At 39.6% G+C, this 22,545-nt stretch overlaps 1 protein-coding gene across 3 annotated transcripts; it reads left to right on the top strand.

Annotated features, from left to right (window-relative positions):
• Positions 1-9: 9 nt before the first annotated feature.
• On the top strand, positions 10-20,928 carry parp14rs3 (poly(ADP-ribose) polymerase family member 14-related sequence 3). 3 transcript variants are annotated; one of them, XM_060875735.1, is made up of 26 exons: positions 10-292; positions 1,039-1,220; positions 3,368-3,389; positions 3,502-3,660; positions 3,798-4,034; positions 6,490-6,726; positions 6,887-8,946; positions 9,047-9,143; positions 9,234-9,338; positions 11,500-11,562; positions 12,845-13,021; positions 13,100-13,266; positions 13,343-13,373; positions 13,461-13,565; positions 14,744-14,806; positions 15,008-15,184; positions 15,281-15,453; positions 16,231-16,339; positions 16,424-16,543; positions 16,654-16,716; positions 16,888-17,064; positions 17,841-18,023; positions 18,141-18,755; positions 19,665-19,819; positions 19,910-20,084; positions 20,170-20,926. In XM_060875735.1, exons 1-26 carry the CDS (start codon positions 121-123, stop codon positions 20,463-20,465), a joined length of 6,120 nt encoding a protein of 2,039 aa, XP_060731718.1. In that variant the 5' UTR covers positions 10-120; the 3' UTR covers positions 20,466-20,926. The 3 variants fall into 3 exon arrangements, with proteins under 3 accessions (XP_060731718.1, XP_060731717.1, XP_060731719.1); XM_060875734.1 differs by having other exon boundaries at positions 16,228-16,339; XM_060875736.1 differs by lacking the exon at positions 11,500-11,562 and having other exon boundaries at positions 16,228-16,339; positions 20,170-20,928.
• The last annotated feature ends 1,617 nt before the right edge of the window (positions 20,929-22,545 follow it).

Below are 22,545 nucleotides of genomic sequence, written 5' to 3'. Positions count from 1 at the left end.
AAAACGACAGCCAGCGTGAAGAAAACAAGTTAACTTTATTCCAGATATCTCAGTTTACTGATTTACTTCAAGCAACAATGACACGTCTAACAGCTCACTTCTAGCCCTGGGTTAACAGTCATGGAGGAGAAAACCTTGGTTCTTGAAGGTCTACCAGGGGATTGGGACCTGGTGAGACATAAATTAGAGCTTTATTTCAAAAACAAAAGGAAATCTGGTGGAGAAGTTGTACAGATTAAAGAGCATCCTGAGGACAAAAGGAAAGCTTTGCTCATCTACCTCCTGGAAACAGGTACTGAATGAATGACACCCTTATTATTTAAAAGCACTAATTGTCATTTTTAAATAGGATTGTTTGTATATCCAGGAAAACTACTTACACCTGTGTTCAACTTACCTGTGGCTAACTAAGACTTCCTGCTGAACCTTAGCACCAATAAAATACAAGGGAAATGCTACTTGTTTTAAATCACGTTAGTTTTAACATTGACTATTTAACAACTTCACTCAAGCTACGAAGTTCACAAGTTAATTTCACAACATTTACTATGGAGTAAACCGGTTCTTGGTCATTTCATGACTTAAGTGAAAAGTAAATAGGGGATTTCTAGGAGTTACACCTAGTGACTGAAGTTAAACATAGCAGCATAACATGATTCCTCCAATTTATGCTAATTTACAGGACATGATCGATGATTGTGCAGAACGCACAAGACCTTAATTACAATTTTTTTAAAAAAGTGCCACAGTTTATTTACGTATGTACAACCAGATGATGTACGAATGGACATTTTGCTTTGTCTGCACTTAAACTATAACCGTAACATCATCCGAAAATGTAATTCTACAATAACATTTAAACAAAAATCAATTTGCATTTAGAAATGGTAAATAAAGCTGTAAAAAAAATTAGAAAACACCACATTGCTCCCAAGTCTGTATCCAATTTTGTCATTTTGTTCCTATATTAATTTATATATTAATTATTAATATTAATTTTTTTTATTTATTTATTTATCTATTTATTTGAAACTCCAGATTTAGATAATGTCCTTAAACAAGGAATCCATCAAATCGATTTCAAAACCCAGGGAGTTGTTAAACTCACAGTGAAACCCTTGAATGTCAAGAAGGAAAAGGTTAAACCACCTCTTCTGCCAAGACCAAAGATAGAAAATGTTGAACATGTCAGAACTTCACAAGCCACAACGGATGTACAGGTACAAACCTTGTATTTATATACAGTGTATACACATACATATATACATACATACACACATACATACATACACACATACATACATATATATATATATATATATATATATATATATATATATATATATATATATATATATATACAGTGAGGAAAATAAGTATTTGAACACCCTGCTATTTTGCAAGTTCTCCCGCTTGGAAATCATGGAGGGGTCTGAAATTGTCATCGTAGGTGCATGTCCACTGTGAGAGACATAATCTAAAAAAAAAAAAAAAATCCAGAAATCACAATGTATGATTTTTTAACTATTTATTTGTATGATACAGCTGCAAATAAGTATTTGAACACCTGTCTATCAGCTAGAATTCTGACCCTCAATGACCTGTTAGTCTGCCTTTAAGATGTCCACCTCCACTCCATTTATTATCCTAAATTAGATGCAACTGTTTGAGGTCGTTAGCTGCATAAAGACACCTGTCCACCCCATACAATCAGTAAGAATCCAACTACTAACATGGCCAAGACCAAAGAGCTGTCCAAAGACACTAGAGACAAAATCGTACACCTCCACAAGGCTGGAAAGGGCTACGGGGAAATTGCCAAGCAGCTTGGTGAAAAAAGGTCCACTGTTGCAGCAATCATTGGAAAATGGAAGAAGCTAAACATGACTGTCTCGGACTGGGGCTCCATGCAAGCTCTCACCTCGTGGGGTCTCAATGATCCTAAGAAAGGTGAGAAATCAGCCCAGAACTACACGGGAGGAGCTGGTCAATGACCCGAAAAGAGCTGGGACCACCGTTTCCAAGGTTACTGTTGGTAATACACTAAGACGTCAGGGTTTGAAATCATGCATGGCACGGAAGGTTCCCCTTAAAACAGCACATGTCCAGGCCCGTCTTAAGTTTGCCAATGACCATTTGGATGATCCAGAGGAGTCATGGGAGAAAGTCATGTGGTCAGATGAGACCAAAATAGAACTTTTTGGTCATAATTCCACTAAAAATGTTTGGAGGAAGAAGAATGATGAGTACCATCCCAAGAACACCATCCCTACTGTGAAGCATGGGGGTGGTAGCATCATGCTTTGGGGGTGTCTTTCTGCACATGGGACAGGGCGACTGCACTGTATTAAGGGGAGGATGACCGGGGCCATGTATGGCGAGATTTTGGGGAACAACCTCCTTCCCTCAGTTAGAGCATTGAAGATGGGTCGAGGCTGGGTCTTCCAACATGACAATGACCCGAAGCACACAGCCAGGATAACCAAGGAGTGGCTCTGTAAGAAGCATATCAAGGTTCTGGCGTGGCCTAGCCAGTCTCCAGACCTAAACCCAATAGAGAATCGTTGGAGGGAGCTCAAACTCTGTGTTTCTCAGCGACAGGCCAGAAATCTGACTGATCTATAGAAGATCTGTGTGGAGGAGTGGGCCAAAATCCCTCCTGCAGTGTGTGCAAACCTGGTGAAAAACTACAGGAAACGTTTGACCTCTGTAATTGCAAACAAAGGCTACTGTACTGTATTAATTAACATTGATTTTCTCAGGTGTTCAAATACTTATTTGCAGCTGTATCATACAGTACAAATAAATAGTTAAAAAATCATACATTGTGATTTCTGGATTTTTTTTTTTAGATTATGTCTCTCACAGTGAACATGCACCTACGATGACAATTTCAGACCCCTCCATGATTTCTAAGTTTAGATTTCTAAGATTTTCCTCACTGTATATATATACACATATACACACACACACTTATATATATATATATATGTATATATATATATATATATATATATATATATATATATATATATATATATATATATATATATATATATATTTATGACCCTGTAATCAATAGCAAATAATAGTTTTGCGTAATGTATTTACAAAATTACTTGTTCTTCTAGTTAGGCCTTTACTTATGTACTAATTACTCTGCATTACTTAAAAGAAACACTGAGACTCTGCTGGTAAATGTGAAGAATGAGGAAGTGGTTCTTTTATTTTTTTTTTTTTTTTTTTTTTTTTTATTACATAATCAAGCCTATTACGCTAACAAATTCTAAACCTCAATGATGTTGTTAAGAGGCCTAATCTATTTTTTTTCTGTATTTATTTTGTGTTTTACATGCATTATGAGAAGGCTGGTGCTAAAGTACAAAAAGGTACTGTGATAAATTTCATTATATGCAACTTTCAATCCTGTGCTACATAAAAGCTACAGAGATGTGCTGCTAAATAGGCCAATGAAATTATTATTTATTTTTTATGTCTCAGGAAATGAAGAGGACTCAAAAACCAAGGACCTGATTATTAGCTGCATGGAGTCAGTGGATGAAAATATTCTTACAGTTTACTTTGAACAATTTACAGACAAGGCTGAAGTTACAAGCCATGGGTCAAACAAATGGATCCTCAAAGTAGCCAATCATTCAGGTGAAATTTAAAATGTACAAGTTACATGCTGGTATTCTGTGCACCAAAAAGAAAAAAGAAATACTGAATCACATTAAATGAAATATAGGAATAATTCATTATAATTCGACCCTAAAACTGTTGATGCTGTTCTTTAGATGTATTGACTATTCTGAGTCAGAAGGAACATGAGTTTGGGTTGACGGTGGACTTGTATAAAGAAGAAGGCGCCGCAGATCAGTGGGACCCTCGGCGCTTCATCCTGAGTGGGTTCAAAGACAGCTGTAAATGTAAATTCGTTACCATGTTCATTGGAAGCTGCAGCCAGAAGGCAGCACACTCCTGGGAGGTGATAGATGATGAGAGAATTGTGGTCACCTTCAAGGAAGACATCGGTGAGTCAGTTTTCTATACTATTCAGCTCCGTTTCTAATTGATCAGGGGTTTTACGACCAGACAATATTTAAAAAAATAAATAAAACGTTCTCTTGAGCTGTGCATTCTTAAGCACTGCAATGACATCAGTGAATATCTAGAGGGGCTTCCAGGGGAGTGTTGGTTCAGCTCAGGCATAGGAGGAGTGTGGAGAGCCCATGGAGAAAGGGTAAGGAGAAGAGAGCATGTATAAGCTCTGTTACACAAGTGAGGAGAAGTTCTGACTTACCGATATTGTTGTGACATCAAAGAAGCACTTTAAAGAACTCCTAAGACCGCATGGTAAATGAGGCAGTTTTAGAAATCTCTAGTGTCCTGAAGTTACTGTGGCAGGACCTTAGAGACCTTGTTTTAACATGGTGGAATTGAATTGCAAACATGCCTTGCTGTTGCCTGGAGATCTTAGGCATTGAATTTCAGGATTCCAGAAAAGAGACTCCATCTGATGCTTAATTTGTGAAGTTTAAGTATCTTTGGATCTTCTTCATTAGCAATGTGAAAACTGCCACTTGAAGTCATTTGGGCATCTCGTCAAGGGATTTGATACCTTTATAAATTGGCAAAAGAAAAGACACAAAAATGAATTTCTAGATAAGTGTATTGGTATATTTTCATAGATAAACAGTATACCAGGCCAAAATAAACAAAAGATTCTAATAGTTAGGTAACTATTCTTAAGTGAAAGGAAAGAAAAGAAAAATACAGTGGGACTTCCCTAACTCCCTACCACAGGGGAAAAAGTAACCCACTCCCGAAGAAAAAGGGTCAGCCAGACCACTACTGCCAGTGACACAGTGCACAGTGATATATACGTATATATATACACTCACCAGCCACTTTATTAGGTACACCTGTCCAACTGCACGTTAACGCAAATTTCTAATCAGCCAATCACATGGCAGCAACTCAATGCATTTAGGCATGTAGACATGGTCAAGACGATCTGCTGCATTTCAAACCGAGCGTCAGAATGGGGAAGAAAGGTGATTTAAGTGACTTTGAACGTGACATGGTTGTTGGTGCCAGACGGGCTGGTCTGAGTATTTCAGAAACTGCACCATCTCTAGGGTTTACAGAGAATGGTCCGAAAAAGAGAAAATATCCAGTGAGGGTAGTTCTGTGGGCGCAAATGCCTTGTTGATGCCAGAGGTCAGAGGAGAATGGCCAGACTGGTTCGAGCTGATAGAAAGGCAACAGTAACTCAAATAACCACTCGTTACAACCGAGGTATGTAGAAGAGCATCTCTGAACGCACAACACGTCGAACCTTGAGGCGGATGGGCTACAGCAGCAGAAGCCCACACCGGTACTAGTAAGGTGTACCTAATAAAGTGGCCGGTGAGTGTATATATACGTATATATATAAAATGTAAACCACAGGAACAAATACAAGTGTAAACCAAGCTCAGAGTCAGAAACAGGCAGAAGTCAAAACCGTAACAAGAACTATCACAACACCACAATGACCCACCACCACTACTACTAACACCCTCCACCTTCTTCTTCTGCTTCCTCATTATATAGCAGATTAGTGATGATGTCGTCGATATGGGGGCAGGCTAGGGCAGGCTGGAAACGCTGGCCTGGAATCAACCTGCACACAGACATGTAAAGAACACAATACAATACACAATTTCACGGGTTGTAAAACCCCAACCCCAACAAATCTCAACATTAAGCCCATGATAGGGGATCATTTAATACATTCTGGCTGCCATTTTTATGCTCAATCACTAAATACAAACCTTACATGATCAGGGACCAGTGCATTAGCCTCTGGTTCATATTACACATGAGATTTAAGAACACCAGTGGGCTGTGGTCAGTAAAGACTTGTATCTAAATGTTGAATGGCTAACAACAATGCAAGGGCTTCTTTTTCAATGGTGCTGTAGTTAAGCTGGTGTTTTAAAAACTTCTTTGAAAAATGTATGATTGTAGGGAGGTCTATCGAAGATAGATGGTCTCAGAAGGTTATAAAAAAATCCAACAAAATCTTTTCACATTGTAATTCATTCATTCATTCATTTTCTAACGCTTATCTGAACTACCTCGGGTCACGGGGAGCCTGTGCCTATCTCAGGCGTCATCGGGCATCAAGGCAGGTTACACCCTGCACGGAGTGCCAACCCATCACAGGGCACACACACACTCTTATTCACTCATGCAATCACACACTACGGACAATTTTCCAGAGATGCCAATCAACCTACCATGCATGTCTTTGGACCGGGGGAGGAAACCAGAGTACCCGGAGGAAACCCCCAAGGCACGGGGAGAACATGCAAACTCCACACACACAAGGCGGAGGCGGGAATCGAACCCCCAACCCTGGAGGTGTGAGGCGAACGTGCTAACCACTGTGCCCCCACATTGTAATTTTGTTATGTTATTTTTATTTATTTATTTTTTTAGATTCAAAAACTTTCTTGGAGAAGTGTGCAGCCAAAAATCTGCAGGGCATGGAGATTAAAGCCTCTCGTTTAGAGTACACAGATTCAGTTCTGGTACAAGGGGATATGAGCAAGCTTACTGAGGACACTCTTACCCTCTACTTCAGCAACAAAAAAAGAAGTGGTGGAGCTGACATCAAGTCTTTAATCTGGGTTAACAAACAAAAGAGCGTGGTCATATCCTTTCAAGATTGTCATGGTAGGTTTTCCGAACAGCTTCGTATCATAAAATAATCTAAAGCGAACTAAACTCATTTTTAGTACGACAGAACTTTCGTATTGTGACATTTGAAATCACTTTTTTTATATACAGACATTAAAGATGGTTCTTCTGCATTTATTTTTTTCTCCTGCATTAGCCGCACAAGACGTGGTGGTGGAGAAACATCACGTTTGTGGCACAGACCTTAGCGCTTTGCTTTTCTACTCAAGTCTTCAGAAGGCTTTGACGGGAGAAACGCCAACGTGTTCGAATATACCAACGAATCTGATTATTCCTGTCGACGACGTACTCCACAATTTCATTGAAAAAAAGCAAAAGTGCAGGAACGATTTTGAGACTCGACTAAAGGAAGTTCATGCTAACGTCATTTTTTATCTCCCTGGAGAGATTGTGCTAGAGATGGATGTGGACAAAGAGTCTTTAGCGGCAGTTCGACTAGGAGCAACTTGGGAAAGTAAAGCCCAAAGAGAAGCGCAAGCCTTTCTGAGCAGGTACAGCATAGCTGAGTTGCCAGTTGAGGTTGAGATCTGGAAAAGGGTAGAGCCTGATTGCCTTGGATTCACCAATTCTGATGCTGAGGTCACTTACATGGAAACCAAATCCAAAATCGCAATAGTTGGCCTTAAAACAGAAATCACCACCCTGTTGGACAAGATTCAGAACCTTCTTAAAAATGCATCTTCAGAATTAGAAATGGAAAGGAACACTGTTGAAGAAGTGATTCAGTTTGACTCAAGACAGACGCTAGAGTTGGTAGAAAAATGTGTACAAGCCAAACTTCAAAACGTAACATTAACAAAAAACGAAACTAACCTGAGCTTTCACCTCAAAGGTTTGAGGGATTCTGTAGGTACAGCTCAAAGTGTCATCAAGCAAGCACGGGAGAATGTTATCTTTCAACGACTGGACCTTTCGACCCATTTGATCCAGTTTCTGAAGTCATTAGATCTAAAGAAATTTGAGCAAACCCATTTTGTAACAAGTCATATTCCAGCTTTATTTCTGAATGATGGAGAGCTTCTTGGGATCGTTGCAGAGAAAGGACACATTGAGGCAGCCAAAGTCAAAGTTAAAGAGATCCTTCAAGAAGTGGCCATCCAACTTACTCCTGATGTACGCACAGTCATTAACACTGAAGACTGGGTGAACTTCTTGAACAAAATTAAAGTGGAATTAAATAATAATTCACAGAATGTTAACATCATACATACAGAGGCACAATTTATAATCTGTGGATTTGGTCAAGTGGTGAAACATTTTTCAAAAAAGGTTAAGGATTATCTTGAGAACAAGACGCCAGCAACTGAATATATCCATCTAAAATCTTTGCAGGAAGTGGAGTTTGTTGACTCTTGCATGAAACTGTCAGAAATTCCAGAAATCCGAAACCTTGGCGTAACCGTTCAACCTTGCAGAACAATGAGCTCTCCGTGTCTGATGGTTAAAGCTTCAAAAGATAAAATCCAGGATGCAGTATCTGTTATAAAAAGGCAAACGTCGACAATTTGCATAGAAAAGCAAACTTATTCTAAAGCAGGAGAATCTAAGGTCATACTTAAACATGAAGCAAATATTCAGGCCAAAGCCAAGGATTGGGGTTGCAAGGCTTACATTTCAACTCACAAGACTGGGACCTCGAAAAGCTACACCCACCAAGTAAACAGCTCTATCACTTTTACAGTCACAGAGGGTGAATTGCAGCACTTTCCAGCCGATGCTTTGGTTTGTCCTTTGAATAGCAAACTTGCTTTTGACAATCCAGTTGCTCGAAATTTTCTTCAAGTTGCAGGTTCAGATATTCAAGCGGTGTGCAACAGACTCCAGAAAGAAAGGCAAACTTTACTCGCCGGGGACGTGGTCCTGAGCGACCCAGGAAATCTCAACGCCAACAGCCTTATTTATACCGTGTTGCCTCAGAGTGGTCAACAGTTCACTTTGCGCTCTCACTACCTGAAGTCAGCCATTCTTAATAGCCTCCAGAAAGCAGAATCAAGAAATGATACTTCAATCGCAATGCCAGCAATAGGCTGTGAAAGTTTTGGGTTCTCCGTCAAAGAAAGTTGCACGGCAATCAGAGAAGCGGTACTACAGTTCAGCAAGGATCAACACAATTCCCCAAAGAATATAAAGAACATATTTGTGGTAGAATCTGATGTGAAGATACTGGAGGAGTTCAACAGCATCATTGCTGATCTGGTGGGTGCTCTTTTTCCCCCTACCATCCCTGTTATTCATGTTATTTAGTCCTCATAATTTAACAGATTCAACTATCTGAATTCTCTTCTTCCATCACCAGGGCTTTTGTCATGTTAATGCATCAGCCAATCCAACAAACACTACCTCTCAAAGCCAAGCAAAATCTCAACCGCTTAAAAAAGCATCAAGCACAGAAGGTACCCTTTTCTTAACATAACACCAAATATATAGATCATATGAGAATTTACGGTGTTTAACTATTATTATTTTTTTCACACGTATGATAGTAACTGTTCATGGAGTGCTAGTGTCTCTCAAAAAAGGAGATATCACCAAAGAAACAGTGGATGTCATTGTTAACTCCAACAACAAAGCCTTGAATCTTAACACAGGTATGTTAACCTTTTTTTTTTTGTGCATATATTACTGTATTTTTTTTACTCAGGTTTACGGAAAAATCTGATTCCTGGAAGCAGACTAGTGTAGATAAAATTTGTCACTGTATTATATTAGTAAAAACGGATGTGGTTGCTAAGTAACCTTATTATGTCATAAGGCTACATACAGAAAGTCAACGACTATTATAACCATCATCACTAAGAACTGGAAGTGGCACTAATTGAACAGTAGGAACAATCGCTTTAAACTGCAATCTTGTCATCATTTTCAACATTTACAGACTTTATTTTGATAGAACACAGGTCACAAAAGACCTGCACATTACACCTGATACCACCTTTAATCAGATTAAAGTGGACTAACCACAGACATAAGTATACCAGTCCTCATTAATGTTTAAAACTATGCTACTGCTGTGGAACCTTGTAAATGGTACTTTTTAAAGGCAGGGTCTCCGATTTTTGAGAAATGCTTCAGAAAACTGAGTCGGGCCGAATAATAAACAAAAATCAAAACAAAAAACAAAACCAACGTGTAGCCAATGAGCAGAAAGGGGCGTGTCTTGTCAATATAGGCGGAGAGAGTGTTCAGTGCGCATGTGTGACATTAGCAGCAAGCGGTTTTAACATTGACATGGAGGATAAAAACAAAGAAAGAAATCGAAGAAAGGCTTACGATAAGGTAAGAAGTAGGACGTGTTAATATAGGATCAGCTTTCCAGCACTGGAGAGAACTGAAGGAGCAGGAAGTTGGTCACATATTCACAGATTGGTTTCCTGAGTCAATAACTCCTGAGCTAAACGCTGTTACTACACAAATAACACCTCTTTTCTATTGTAGTAATGTAGAGACGCAGCTACAACCGCGTTTTGTGTAGTAACAGCGTTTAGCTCAGGAGTTATTGACTCGGGAAATTCAACTTTACTTAAGACGCCGAGGCGCTTTTTTCCTTCTCGATAGGTGAGTAACGTTGGTTTTGCTTTGTTACACAGAACTAATATATGCCTTTGTCCTTTACATGATTATGCTTGTGTGTCATTTTTGCTTGTTTGTTTATCTGCAATCGTATTGTTCTTCCCTTCAGCTATGATAAAGACACATTTCTTTCCATTAGTTGCCTGGGTTGCGTATGTATGCGTGGGAGGAGCTATCGATACAGGGGTGGGACCCGTTTGGGTTAGGGTCGTGTTTGTTTTGGTGATTTTATATGTCAACATTGGCTTTCAAAAATCGGAGACCCCACCTTTAAGCTGTAATAACATCATTTCCCACTGACACTTTCAACATGCAAAGGGTGGGGGAAAAAAAAAAAGGATGTCTCCACAAAACTATTTCTCTTTTAGAGCATATAAAGCTCATAGAAATACTTTAAGTACACTTTTACAGATACAGCTTGATACAGAGTGGCTATTTTTGAAAATGCTGAAATACTGAAAATGCAGTACAGCAACAACAGCATACCGTAAACAACAGGCTAGCTAGCGGACAACAGAAAGTAGTATTAGCAAACGGCTAGCCATCTACTGTTTGTGGTAACTCTAATGCTAGTGATTGCCTTTTCTGGTCAGCAGAGTATAGTCTAAGTTATTGATTTAACCAAGTACTTTGTGTGTATATTAATTGGTTAAAATACAATACTGTTATAAATACATTTAACAGTAGAGAGGAGGAACTGACAACTAGAAATTGGAAGCTTCTGGTGGCTTTTAATAGATGTAGTTAAGGAAAATTTAAGGAAAGTTGCAGCTTTGTCTTGAATGCTAGACATGCAAGCAAAGAAAAAGGCAATAGTCTTCTCTTACTAGTGAATCTTAATGACTGCAGTTGAACCTGATGAGGGGAATATCCACACTTTGCTTATTGGTTGTATCTTTTGAATGGAATTCTGCCTGTTGTGTGGTTCTACCTACCTTTATTAGTTTTCCTAGATGAACAAACTAAAGAACCTTTTTTTAGGAACTAGATGGAACCATCTTCTCCCAAGAGTTGTGTTGTAAATCTATCGCATCTGAGTGTAGGTAGTTTGGCCAACTAGAATTTCAGTAGCTGAGACATCTGGTGAACAGGGACACACTGTTAACGTTATATAATCGATCAATGTGTGCTATTTAGGGGATGTCTGTCATGTTTTTTATGTCATTTTCATTCGTTTAGGTGTGTCTGGTGCAATTTTGAAGGCAGCTGGACAAGCAGTTGTGGATGAATGCACAAATCATGGTAATCAATCTGTCAAGTATATATGCAAGTTTGATTCCTGCTGATTTACCGTTGCTATAGAGTCTATAAGTGCTGTACAGTCAGGCCCATTAGTATTTGGACAGTGACACAATTTTTCATAATTTTGCCTCTGTACACCATAACATGGCTTCCATCCTAACTTCCATTGGTTTGAAAAAATTTTGCATTAACCATCTAGTTCTGGAGTTGATTACAAATGTTGACCGTATGGGTATAGCTACTGTACCAGAAGCTGTCTATGCAAGTGATGGAGCAAAGCATCCTAGGGGAAACTCATTTGCATTAGTTGAGGTCCTTAGTTTCCAGATTTCAGGCAGTCATTGACTTCAAAGGATTTTTATCCATCCATCTATTTTTGGTACCGCTTATTCAATTCAATTCAAATTTCAATTCAAATTTATTTGTATAGCGCTTTTAACAATTGACATTGTCTCCAAGCAGCTTTACAGAACGTAAACATAAAACAAAAGGTTAATATAAAGAATAATATAAAGATTAATATATAAGAAAAATTCAAGATTTTTATTAGAAATATTTAGATGTGTTTGTATTTATCCCCAATGAGCAAGTCTGAGGTGACTTCGGCGACTGTGGCGAGGAAAAACTCCCTTAGACGGTAAATGAAGAAACCTTGAGAGAAACCAGACTCAAAGGGGAACCTCATTCTCATATGGGTGAGGGTTTGATTATAAATATACAGTTTTTATACTCCTCTTTAGTATAGCAGAGTCCAAATGGAGCTGGTAGATCTTTATCCTACACAGGGTTTGCAGGGAACCAGGAAGCTATCACAGGACACTCGGGCACAAGGTGATGGACACCTTGAACAGGGTGCCAACTCATTGTAGAGCACAATCTCACCCACACCCACACACCAACACACTTACACATATTCACACACTATTGACATTTCTGAGATGTCAATCAGCCTACCAGTGAGAGGTGGAAACCAGAGTACCCAGAGGAAACCCACAAAGCACAGGAAGAACATACAATTTGTGTCACTCTCTCACTCACTCTCACTCATTTTCTACCGCTTACCCAAACTATCCCGGCTATTTGGAGAACATGCAAACTCCACACACACAAGGCGGAGGCGGGTATCGAACCCCCAACCATGGAGGTGTGAGGCGAACGTGCTAACCACTAAACCACAGCGCCCCCCCAATTTGTGTCACTGTCCAAATATTTTTATACCTGACTCTGCGTGTGTTATGGCCAGTCCAACAGTTTTTGGTGTATTATCGTATAATATTGACAGGTCAACAGAAAGAGAATGGAGTGGTATTGACAAGCGGAGGTAAACTGTCATGCAACCACATCGCTCAGATGGTCGGGCCCAATAATGTTGCCGATATAACTTTCTCTGTGGAGAAAGTCCTGAAACTGTGTGAAACTACAATGGCTGCCACAGTAGCCATCCCTGCAATTGGCACAGGTGAGATCACACTCATTCAAAAGCATTAGATGTTTCAAATGAATGGAACTTCAAAACTGTATGTAAATATGTTCACAGGGAAAGGTGGTATTGGAGCAAATGATTCCATCAAGGCTATTCTGACAGGAGTGGAAAAGCATTTGTCTCTGTCAACATCTACTAGACTTCAAAAAATAACCGTGGTGGTATTTGAGCAGAAGATTTTTGATGCCTACTGCAATCATTTCACAGAAAGGAACAAAATGGTTAGTGCTTGCATTGATATGTCATTTTGTGGTTTTAGTATTTAATATTCATTCATTTTACTCTTTTGACCTTTAGACTGCACCTACCAAAATGCCAGCCAATAAAGGTATGGAGTGCTGAAATCACAACATTAGAATTATGATGCGTTTTATATAGTGGTTATTTGTTTTACAGTCTTTTTTTCTCCCGACAGTCAAAATTGCGGGTGTGTGGATTGAAATAAAGAAGGGAAACATTACCAACGAATCTGTCCGTGGTATTGTCAACACCACCAATAACCAAATGAACTTGACAGGAGGTGTGTTGTTATGATTCATACTTACGATATATATTTATAAGGTACATTTTGGCCATATGGTACTGAAAATCAGATTTGTCCAACATTCAGATACCCTATTATTTCAGTATCAAGATTTTCTAGGGTTATTAGCAGTGTTGTAATGTAACAAAGTACAAATACTTCGTTACTGTACTTAAGTAGACATTACACGTATCTGTACTTTACTTCGCTATTTAAATTTATGTCAACTTTCACTTTTACTCCACTACATTTCCTAGATAAAATGTATACTTTTACTCCGATATATTTCCACTAAGCGTCTTCGTTACTCGTTACTACAAAATAAAATCAGAAGAAATGTGTGCGACTGCAATAAGGGAGGTTTGGCGAATCACTGCTCCTAGATTGCATTACACACGTCCGCGGAAAGCCGCAAAGACGGCAACCAAAAGTAGTGAAATGTCACTATTCTTATTACCAGAATTGTAGCACAAACAAAATATTAATGCAAACAATCCATTCAATACTAAATAAAAATAACATTTATTGATTTGGTCTTTGTCTTGTGAATATTTGTTTATTAGTGACTGCATTCATTGGACACACTGTTTGTAGAGAATGCACACATACTGTACATGAACTGATCTGATTTCGAGACCGGCATCATTACATCATGCATAAAATTTTGGTGTCCACTTTTGCCATTTAATAATACCATAACTTTTGGCTTACTATGTAGTCATATAATATATAATATAAAACTCTTCTTGTTTTAAATTCTCACTGAGGGCTAAAAACCCCCTAAAGACGATACCCTAGAACCACCCCTGCTCTTATGCCTACCGAAAATCACTGAAATTTTACTTTTTACTTTTACTTCAAATACTTAAGTACATTAAATATCAGAAAATGACTTTTGATACTTAAGTACAGTAAATATCAGATACTTTAAGACTTTTACTTGAGTAATATTCTAAAAGGTAACTTTCACTTCTACCGAAGTCTTTTTCTAGTACGATACTTGTACTTTTACTCAAGTATTGCTTTCTTTATACAACACTGGTTATTAGTACTAGAAATTCAGACATTATTTCCCAAAGTCAAAGTTCAGATATGGAAAATATACTCGAGACTGTGGTATAAATTTAAGTTCTACTCTTTAGTACATAAATAAAAAAAATTATACTTTTGTTCAGGAGTCTCAGGGGCCATTTTCAAAGCTAGCGGACCCTCTGTCCAACAGGAGTGTCAAAAACACGGTAAGTTCCTGATGACGCAAACAAACTGTATACTATATATAACTTCTTGGAACAAAATTCCAAGCAAATTATTTACACCGTTCATGAGCGAAGTTTAAAACGAATACGTACAGTATTTATACAGGTTATACGAAATGAGATCTTTAGATCACGTAGTTTAATTCTGTCTTGTGTGTTGTTGTTTTCTTTTTGTCATTTAAGGTCCACTTAAGAGCGATACAGTTGTAGTAACCAGTGCTGGAAATCTGCAATGTGATTTTATTCTTCACATGATTGGACCCCATTCCTCTGCAGATGCAAGGTTAAGGGTAAAGAAAGTATTGGAGAAATGTGAAGAGAAGCAGATCAGTACCATTTCCTTCCCTGCGGTTGGCACCGGTATGCATTAAAATTCTAAAAATAAATGTTGTTCTGACAGCTGATTTGTATAATCACCGATACAGCTCATTCTCAGCTGATTTCATTCTCCTAAAGGTGGAGGCGGTGTTAATAGCGTGGACGCCATTACTGCTATGCTGCAAGGCTTTCGTGACCACTTGTCTCAACGTTCCTCCACTGTCCTCAAACTCATTTATGTCGTCATTGACCGAGATGAAGTTCTGAAAGAGTTTCAGCAAGGATTAAATCAATGGGCTTCAAACCCCCAGGTACAAATCGTCTACATATACTAGTATGGTCAAAAGTATGTGGACACCTGACCCTCATACCCCACCCATATGTGTTCCTAGCCCTAAAGCACACAATTGTTTAGGATTTCTTATAGTAGCGCTAGGATGCATGCGCTAGCATCAAAGTCGTGGCCTAATGGTTAGAGAGTCTGACTCGTAATCCTAAGGTTGTGGGTTCGAGTCTTGGGCCGGCCCTTGAGCAAGGCACCGAACCCCCCAACTGCTCCCCGGGCGCCGCAGCATAAATGGCTGCCCACTGCTCCGGGTGTGTGTTCACGGTGTGTGTGTGTTCACTGCTGTGTGTTTGCACTTTGGATGGGTTAAATGTGTCACCGTACTTAGCCGTATGTCACGTCACTTGAGTCACTTGAGTAATGGAAACCTGTACCAGCATGAAGACGTGGTATGAGAAGGTCAGAGTGAAAGAACTTGAGTGTCTTGCACAGACCCCACTGAACACACCTTTGTAATGAACTGGAACACCGAATGATCCCCAGACCTCTTCACCTGATATCAATACCAGACATCACTAATGACTGAATGAACACAAAGCCACAAAGCCACACTCCAAAATCTAGTGGAAAGACTTCCTAGAAGTGTTGAGATTAAAGAGGAATAAATCTGAAACAAGATGTTCGACGCGCACGTATGGGTCTGATAGTCAGGTGTCCACCAACTTTAAGCCCAAAATGAACATCTCCATATTAAATCGTGAGACACCTGTCCTAAATATAACAATGCAAATAATATTAGCAGGACATCGATGACACTGTAGGAAGCGAGGATGAAGATGAAGATGAAGATGAATATTATTATGGCTCAAATGAAGAGAGTTTGTCTTCAGAAGAAGAAGATGCCTGTAGTGGTAAGACTTGTGTCAAATAAGTACAAGAAAATATTTCACACACGGTATATTCAGATACTCAAATCAACTTTATATACTGTACAGAAAACATCACAGAAGCGATTATTGGCCCAATCAAAGTTAAAGTGCTTTGTGGTGACATCACAAAAGCGACAACAGACGCCATAGTCAGCAGCACAAATACCAGCCTTGATCTAAGTTCAGGTAACGCAGACATTTATTTTACATGTCAGTATGTACTGGTAATATCTGTGTTTACCAATAAAGAAAAGAATGCATGGTTATATAATAATCTTGTACTTCATTGCTTACAGGGGTTTCAGGAGCTATCCTCAAAGCAGCCGGACAGACCGTTGTAGACGAGTGCAAAAAACTGGGTATGAAGTTTAATCTTATTAATTCTGAAACATTCGAAAACCTTACCAACCTGTATCAACACTTAAATGTAAAAAAAAAATGTGCCCTATATCCGAGCTCTGCTTTGGTCATGATTCTTGATGAGAGTTTGTGATCATGATCATTCCTTCCCCCCCTTTCCCCGGACGAAGGTGTTCAACCCGGTGATGGCGTGGTCCTTACAACAGCTGGACAACTTCCATTCAAGCACATCATCCATATGGTTGGTCAGACCAAGGAGAAAGAGATCACAAACTGCATGTATAAAGTTCTGAAGAAGTGCGAGGAAAATAAGATTCAATCTGTTTCATTCCCTGCTCTTGGGACTGGTAAGCACACCATGCTGTCTTGTTCAGGAAAAAGGAATAAAACATGATATGTCATGGACATAACGTCGGAAAATAATCCACAACGGGTCGATTTATTAAGGCCCGGTGTTATGAGTGAAACTGTTATGATTGTACAGTAAATTGGATTATTATTTTAAAGTTATTAAAATGCAAAAAAGTGCAGCTTTTCATGATAACGAGGAACCAGAATGCCTGAAAGTGCTAAAAGTGGAGAATCAACCATTAACCATTAATGTTAAATAAATGTCTTCTAAAAGAAAACCTCACCATTACGGTGACATTAACGATTATTGATTGTGATTGTGATTGTGACGTGACATACGGCTAAGTACGGTGATCCATACTCAGAATTCGTTCTCTGCATTTAACCCATCTAAAGTGCACACACACACAGCAGTGAACACACACACACTGTGAACACACACCCGGAGCAGTGGGCTGCGGTGCCCGGGGAGCAGTTGTGGGGGTTCGGTGCCTTGCTCAAGGGCACCTCAGTATTGGTATTGCCGTCCCGAGACTCGAACCCACAACCTTAGGGTTAGGAGTCAAACTCTCTAACCAATAGGCCACGACTTCCCACAAACTTTATACATTATACATTCTCTGTTACTTTCTAGGTGATTAGTCTCCATGTTTGAAGGATTAGTTGCTATAGAAATAATAGTAAATAGATTAACATGAATGCCTGGATATAAACTTTACTTTAAATTCAAGTCAAGGTCATTAAAAAGAAAGTGGTGTGTTCTTTCCCCCAGGAGCTGGAAACCTGGTAGCAGCTAATGTAGCAAATGCCATGCTGGATGCGGTGGCAAATTTTTCTATTGACTCACCGGTTTGTTTAAAAACTGTCCATATTGTGATTTTCCAACCTACAATGGTGTCACACTTTGAGAATGCTCTCATGACGTTCAAAAGGATCCCTAGAAAACCTACTGCAGGTAAAATTTGGACTGGATATACTGATCATTGAGACACTTGAAGCAATATGCAATGTGATATTGATTTTTTTTTTAACTAACAATGATATACACTGTATGCTTGTGCCTTCTGTACAGTAACTATCCCCAAACCAACTCCGCAAACATCGCCGGCTTATTGCCTTGCCGCCGCGACAGCTGCAGTGACTTTCCCAGTCACAAATGTTGAGCTCTGTGGAACATCATCTACTGACATCGCCAAGGTCAAAAAGTTCCTAGATGATCTAGTTTCAGAAGAATGTACTAGCAAGGATGTTCAGTCCGACCATATAGCCAGTTTTCCTGAAGCTGACAAGAAGGCGATCGTGGAGCTGAGCCGAAGCAACCAAGTGCGTGTTCTAGTGGCTGCAAAGGACAAATTGATCGTATCAGGGAAGAAGGATGATGTTTTAGACACCGTTTTAAACATCAACAAGTTCCTCCAGTCGGCCCGGGACAGTCAAATCCGAGAAGGCGAAGAAAGGAGGCTGAGCAAAACATTGCGCTGGGATGTAGCAGAAGGAGAGTCTTGGCGGCCGCTAAACTCCAGCATTAGCTACGAACTAGAGTTAGCTTTTGACAAGAAAGAGAATACATTTACCTACCAGGACAAAGGGGAAACATTTACAGTGGATTTCAAAAAGATGATACGGGTAAGCACCAAGGGAAAGACCTGTACACTCAAGAGAACCCTGCTTGCTGACTCGGACACAGGTAATAAGCTTATATTTCTGCAAGCTTGTACTGCAAGCCACTTGGAATTGATTTAACTTTGAAACTAACTACCTGTGATTTGAAGGCAGAGATTTAAGCTCCACAGCGGTGGTTAGTGGTTCATATGAGGTAGATTCTTAGAGATTTAAGAACTTGCAGTTTATCATATTAAGTATTTCGAACATTACTTAGCCTACTAGGGGCATCTTCATAAGCTGTTATCTTCAACCACTAAAATTCTCACTCACTCATCTTCTACCACTTATCCGAACTACCTCGGGTCACGGGGAGCCTGTGCCTATCTCAGGCGTCATCGGGCATCAAGGCAGGATACACCCTGGACGGAGGTGTGAGGCGAACGTGCTAACCAGTGCTTTTATTAATAGAAAGAAAAACCAACAAAAAGCCAATTGAGTCCTGACATATTTTATATCAGAAGTCAATTTTCAAGGGGGGCACGGTGGCTTAGTGGTTAGCACGTTCGCCTCACGCCTCCAGGGTCGGGGTTCGATTCCCGCCTCCGCCTTGTGTGTGTGGAGTTTGCATGTTCTCCCCGTGCCTCGGGGGTTTCCTCCGGGTACTCCGGTTTCCTCCCTCGGTCCAAAGACATGCATGGAGGTTGACTGGCATCTCTGGAAAATTGTCCATAGTGTGTGATTGCGTAAGTGAATGAGAGTGTGTGTGTGCCCTGCGATGGGTTGGCACTCCGTTCAGGGTGTATCCTGCCTTGATGCCCAATGACACCTGAGATAGGCACAGGCTCCCCGTGACCCGAGGTAGTTCGGATAAGCGGTAGAAGATGAGAGAGAGAGAGAGAAGTCAATCTTGCCAGCAGCTTTGAATGCCAGTGTACTGGAAAAAGGGTTAATTAACACACTATACAGTAAGTACATATTTTTTGTTTTGTAGCTATCATTCAACCTCCACCAACCTGGAGCAAAATGGATGGAAGTGATATGGAAGTAGTTGTTCTATCTCCGACTTCAGAAGAATACAAAAAAATAGAAAAAGACTTTTTACAATCCAGCCAACACCGAGACGTATCTCCCGTCCAAGTGGTACAGGTACGGCAAAAGACCATTTTGATCAGATTTTGTCATCGTATCGTGACACTTCCGATGTTAATGTTTATCAGCAAACGTGTCGATCCACAGATCCGCAGAATTCAGAGTCAGCCACAATGGCAAAGGTACTGCGTGTTGAAGCAAGCAGTGGACAAAAAATATCCCAAACAGAAGAATGAACGGTTTCTCTATCACGGCACTACCAAAGAGATCTGTCAGAAAATCAATAGGAACGGCTTCAACAGGAGTTTCTGTGGGAGAAACGGTATGTCATAAGTTGTCTTACGTTCTAAACACCCAATGTAGTATTTGGTCCAAAGTACTGAATTTTATTCTGTCTCGTTTTTAAGCTGTCGCTCATGGTGAAGGCACGTATTTCGCCAAAGAAGCTTGGTACTCCTGCCATGATCAGTATTCAAACCCAGATGAGAACGGACTGAAGTACATCTACAGAGCTAGAGTTGTGACTGGGTCACCATGTAAAAGTCGAGCAGGGATGAAGGAGCCGGACCCTCTGGACCCCAAAGATCCCCGTGCTGGGATTCATGACTGTGCAGTAGATAATTTCCAAAATCCGTTCATCTTCGTGGTGTTCTGTGACGCAGGGGCGTACCCTGACTATCTCATCAGCTTTAAGAACGTCTGACCTTCTGGCCACGTTTGGGGACTTTTTAAAGATATAATTTCCATCAATCATCAATTACCAATTTCCGTAATCCAGCAATGATGTGCAACCTTCACTAATTAAGCAATAACTAATATTCTAATTCAAGTAATAATTCAAACTCCATAAATCACGTTGTGCCTTAACAGTTGTAACCTCAGGCACCAGATCAGGTTCTGTGGTTTATTCTTTGTAATCTAGGGTACTTTTATACAAGGTAAATAAATATCAAGGAAAAAAAAACCCGATCCATTTGCTTGTGTACCTTGAGTGCAGAGAACTTAATTTAAGAACATGGGCAGGTATCCACAAACTTTTGGCTATGTAGTGTATGTTTGTAATTAATAGAACACCATCACACAAATACACGTTCCTTCCTCAAACTGTTGACACAAAATGTCTAGAATGTCTCTTGTGCAAAACCTGTTCCAACATGACAACACCCCTGTACACAAAGCTCCATGAAGACATGGTGTGTGAAGGTTTAAGTGGAAGATCTCGAGTGTTCTACACAGAGCCCTGACTCTGACTCAACCCCACTGAACACCTTTGGGATGAACTGGAACACCGACTGAACACCAGACCTCCTCACTCTCCTCATCAGTGTCTGATATTTCCTGGTATACAGTCAACCACGCCTCATATGATCGTGGCAGTGTGCCACAAGGAACTAAAGCAACACGATAACCTGACTGCACAACCTTGAGACTATACCCAAGGTAGTTTCATAAGGCAGTAATGGAATCATGTGCTTTTGATTCATCCACTAAATACAATAAATATCAAGACAAAAGCATATAAATTAGCAAGGGCATGTGGCCAGGCTGCCATAAATACATCTTATTACTTGTCCCATGCTTCAGAGAAATCTCAGGGTCTCAGAAGAAATTACATTTCTTTCAGAAATCCAGAAACAACAGGATTTTCAGTGAGTCAGAGTTACTTCAACTCAGTGATTCATTCATAGTTGCCCAAATGTGCAGTGAGATCATGTGACCATCATAAAAAGCTGGAGTAAAATAGTGAACGATCATTTGTAATGTCCCGATAGGTCTGTGTTTAGAAAAACCACTTCAGCCGATTCACTGACCGTGATTTGGATGTACATTTACAGCATTTAGCAGACGCCCTTATCCAGAGTGACTTACATTTGTATCTCATTTTTATACAACTGAGCAATTTAGGGGTTAAGGGCCTTGCTCAGGGGCCCAGCAGTGGCAGCTTGGTGGACGTAGAAATTGAACTCACAACTAGTGTTAATTTCATCAGACGAGACGAAATATGTTCGTCAACAACCTTTTTTTTTCATGACTAAGACGAGACTGTCCAAAGACGCTGACTAAGACTAAATTAACATGCATTATTGTTGAGGAAAAAAGACGAGGCGAAAATGTTTTGTATAAAATAAAAACTAAGATAAAATCTGTCTTCATTTTCGTCTACAATCGTCTCTGCTTTTTCATCAGCTGTTACGCCTTTAAAATATTCAGAATGAGTTCGCGGCTTCGCGCTGTTTAGTGTGTGTGTAGAAAGAATTAGCTCAAAAAAGAAATAAATAAATAAAATCCTGAGCGCAAGTCCACCCCTAGGTCTAGGCAGCTTTTTGTGTTAAATTATATTTCCTGTCACTGCGCAGGCTCTTTTATTGTACATGACAGCTTATGTCCCGATGACCGGTCTTTGCATTACGATTAAAAGCAGTATCAATAAAGTAAAAAAATGTGATGTGCAGTCAAGTTCGAGTGAAACATGTGAAAGACTTTTTTTACTGAAATGTTTATCAGTAACAATCTCAGTAATAATGTTATTTTAAAAAAAAAAGACTACAATGTTTTGACTAAAACTAGACTAAAATTAAAAGACTTTTAGTCGACTAAAACCTGACTAAGATACCTTGAGTTTTCTTTTGACTAAAACTAGACTAAAATGACAAGACTTTTAGTCGACTAAAATGTGACTAACAAAAAAAGATGTGTGAATGACTAAATATGACTAAAACTAACAAGGACATTTGGCACAAGACTAAGACTAAGACTAAATTAAAAATAGGTGACGAAATTAA

Source organism: Tachysurus vachellii, chromosome 8 (genome assembly GCF_030014155.1).
Source record: "Tachysurus vachellii isolate PV-2020 chromosome 8, HZAU_Pvac_v1, whole genome shotgun sequence".
NCBI classification, from domain to species: Eukaryota; Metazoa; Chordata; class Actinopteri; order Siluriformes; family Bagridae; genus Tachysurus; species Tachysurus vachellii.
This window is presented reverse-complemented; position numbering and strand designations above follow the sequence as displayed.

Excerpts from the sequence above, each read along its gene's own strand:
- parp14rs3 (XM_060875734.1), top strand. The coding sequence starts at position 121 with ATGGAGGAGAAAACCTTGGTTCTTGAAGGTCTACCAGGGGATTGGGAC. Across the intron at positions 14,807-15,007 it reads ACAGGAGTGTCAAAAACACG|GTCCACTTAAGAGCGATACA; the intron begins GTAAGTTCCTGA and ends TTGTCATTTAAG. Across the intron at positions 18,756-19,664 it reads GCTTGCTGACTCGGACACAG|CTATCATTCAACCTCCACCA; the intron begins GTAATAAGCTTA and ends TTTGTTTTGTAG.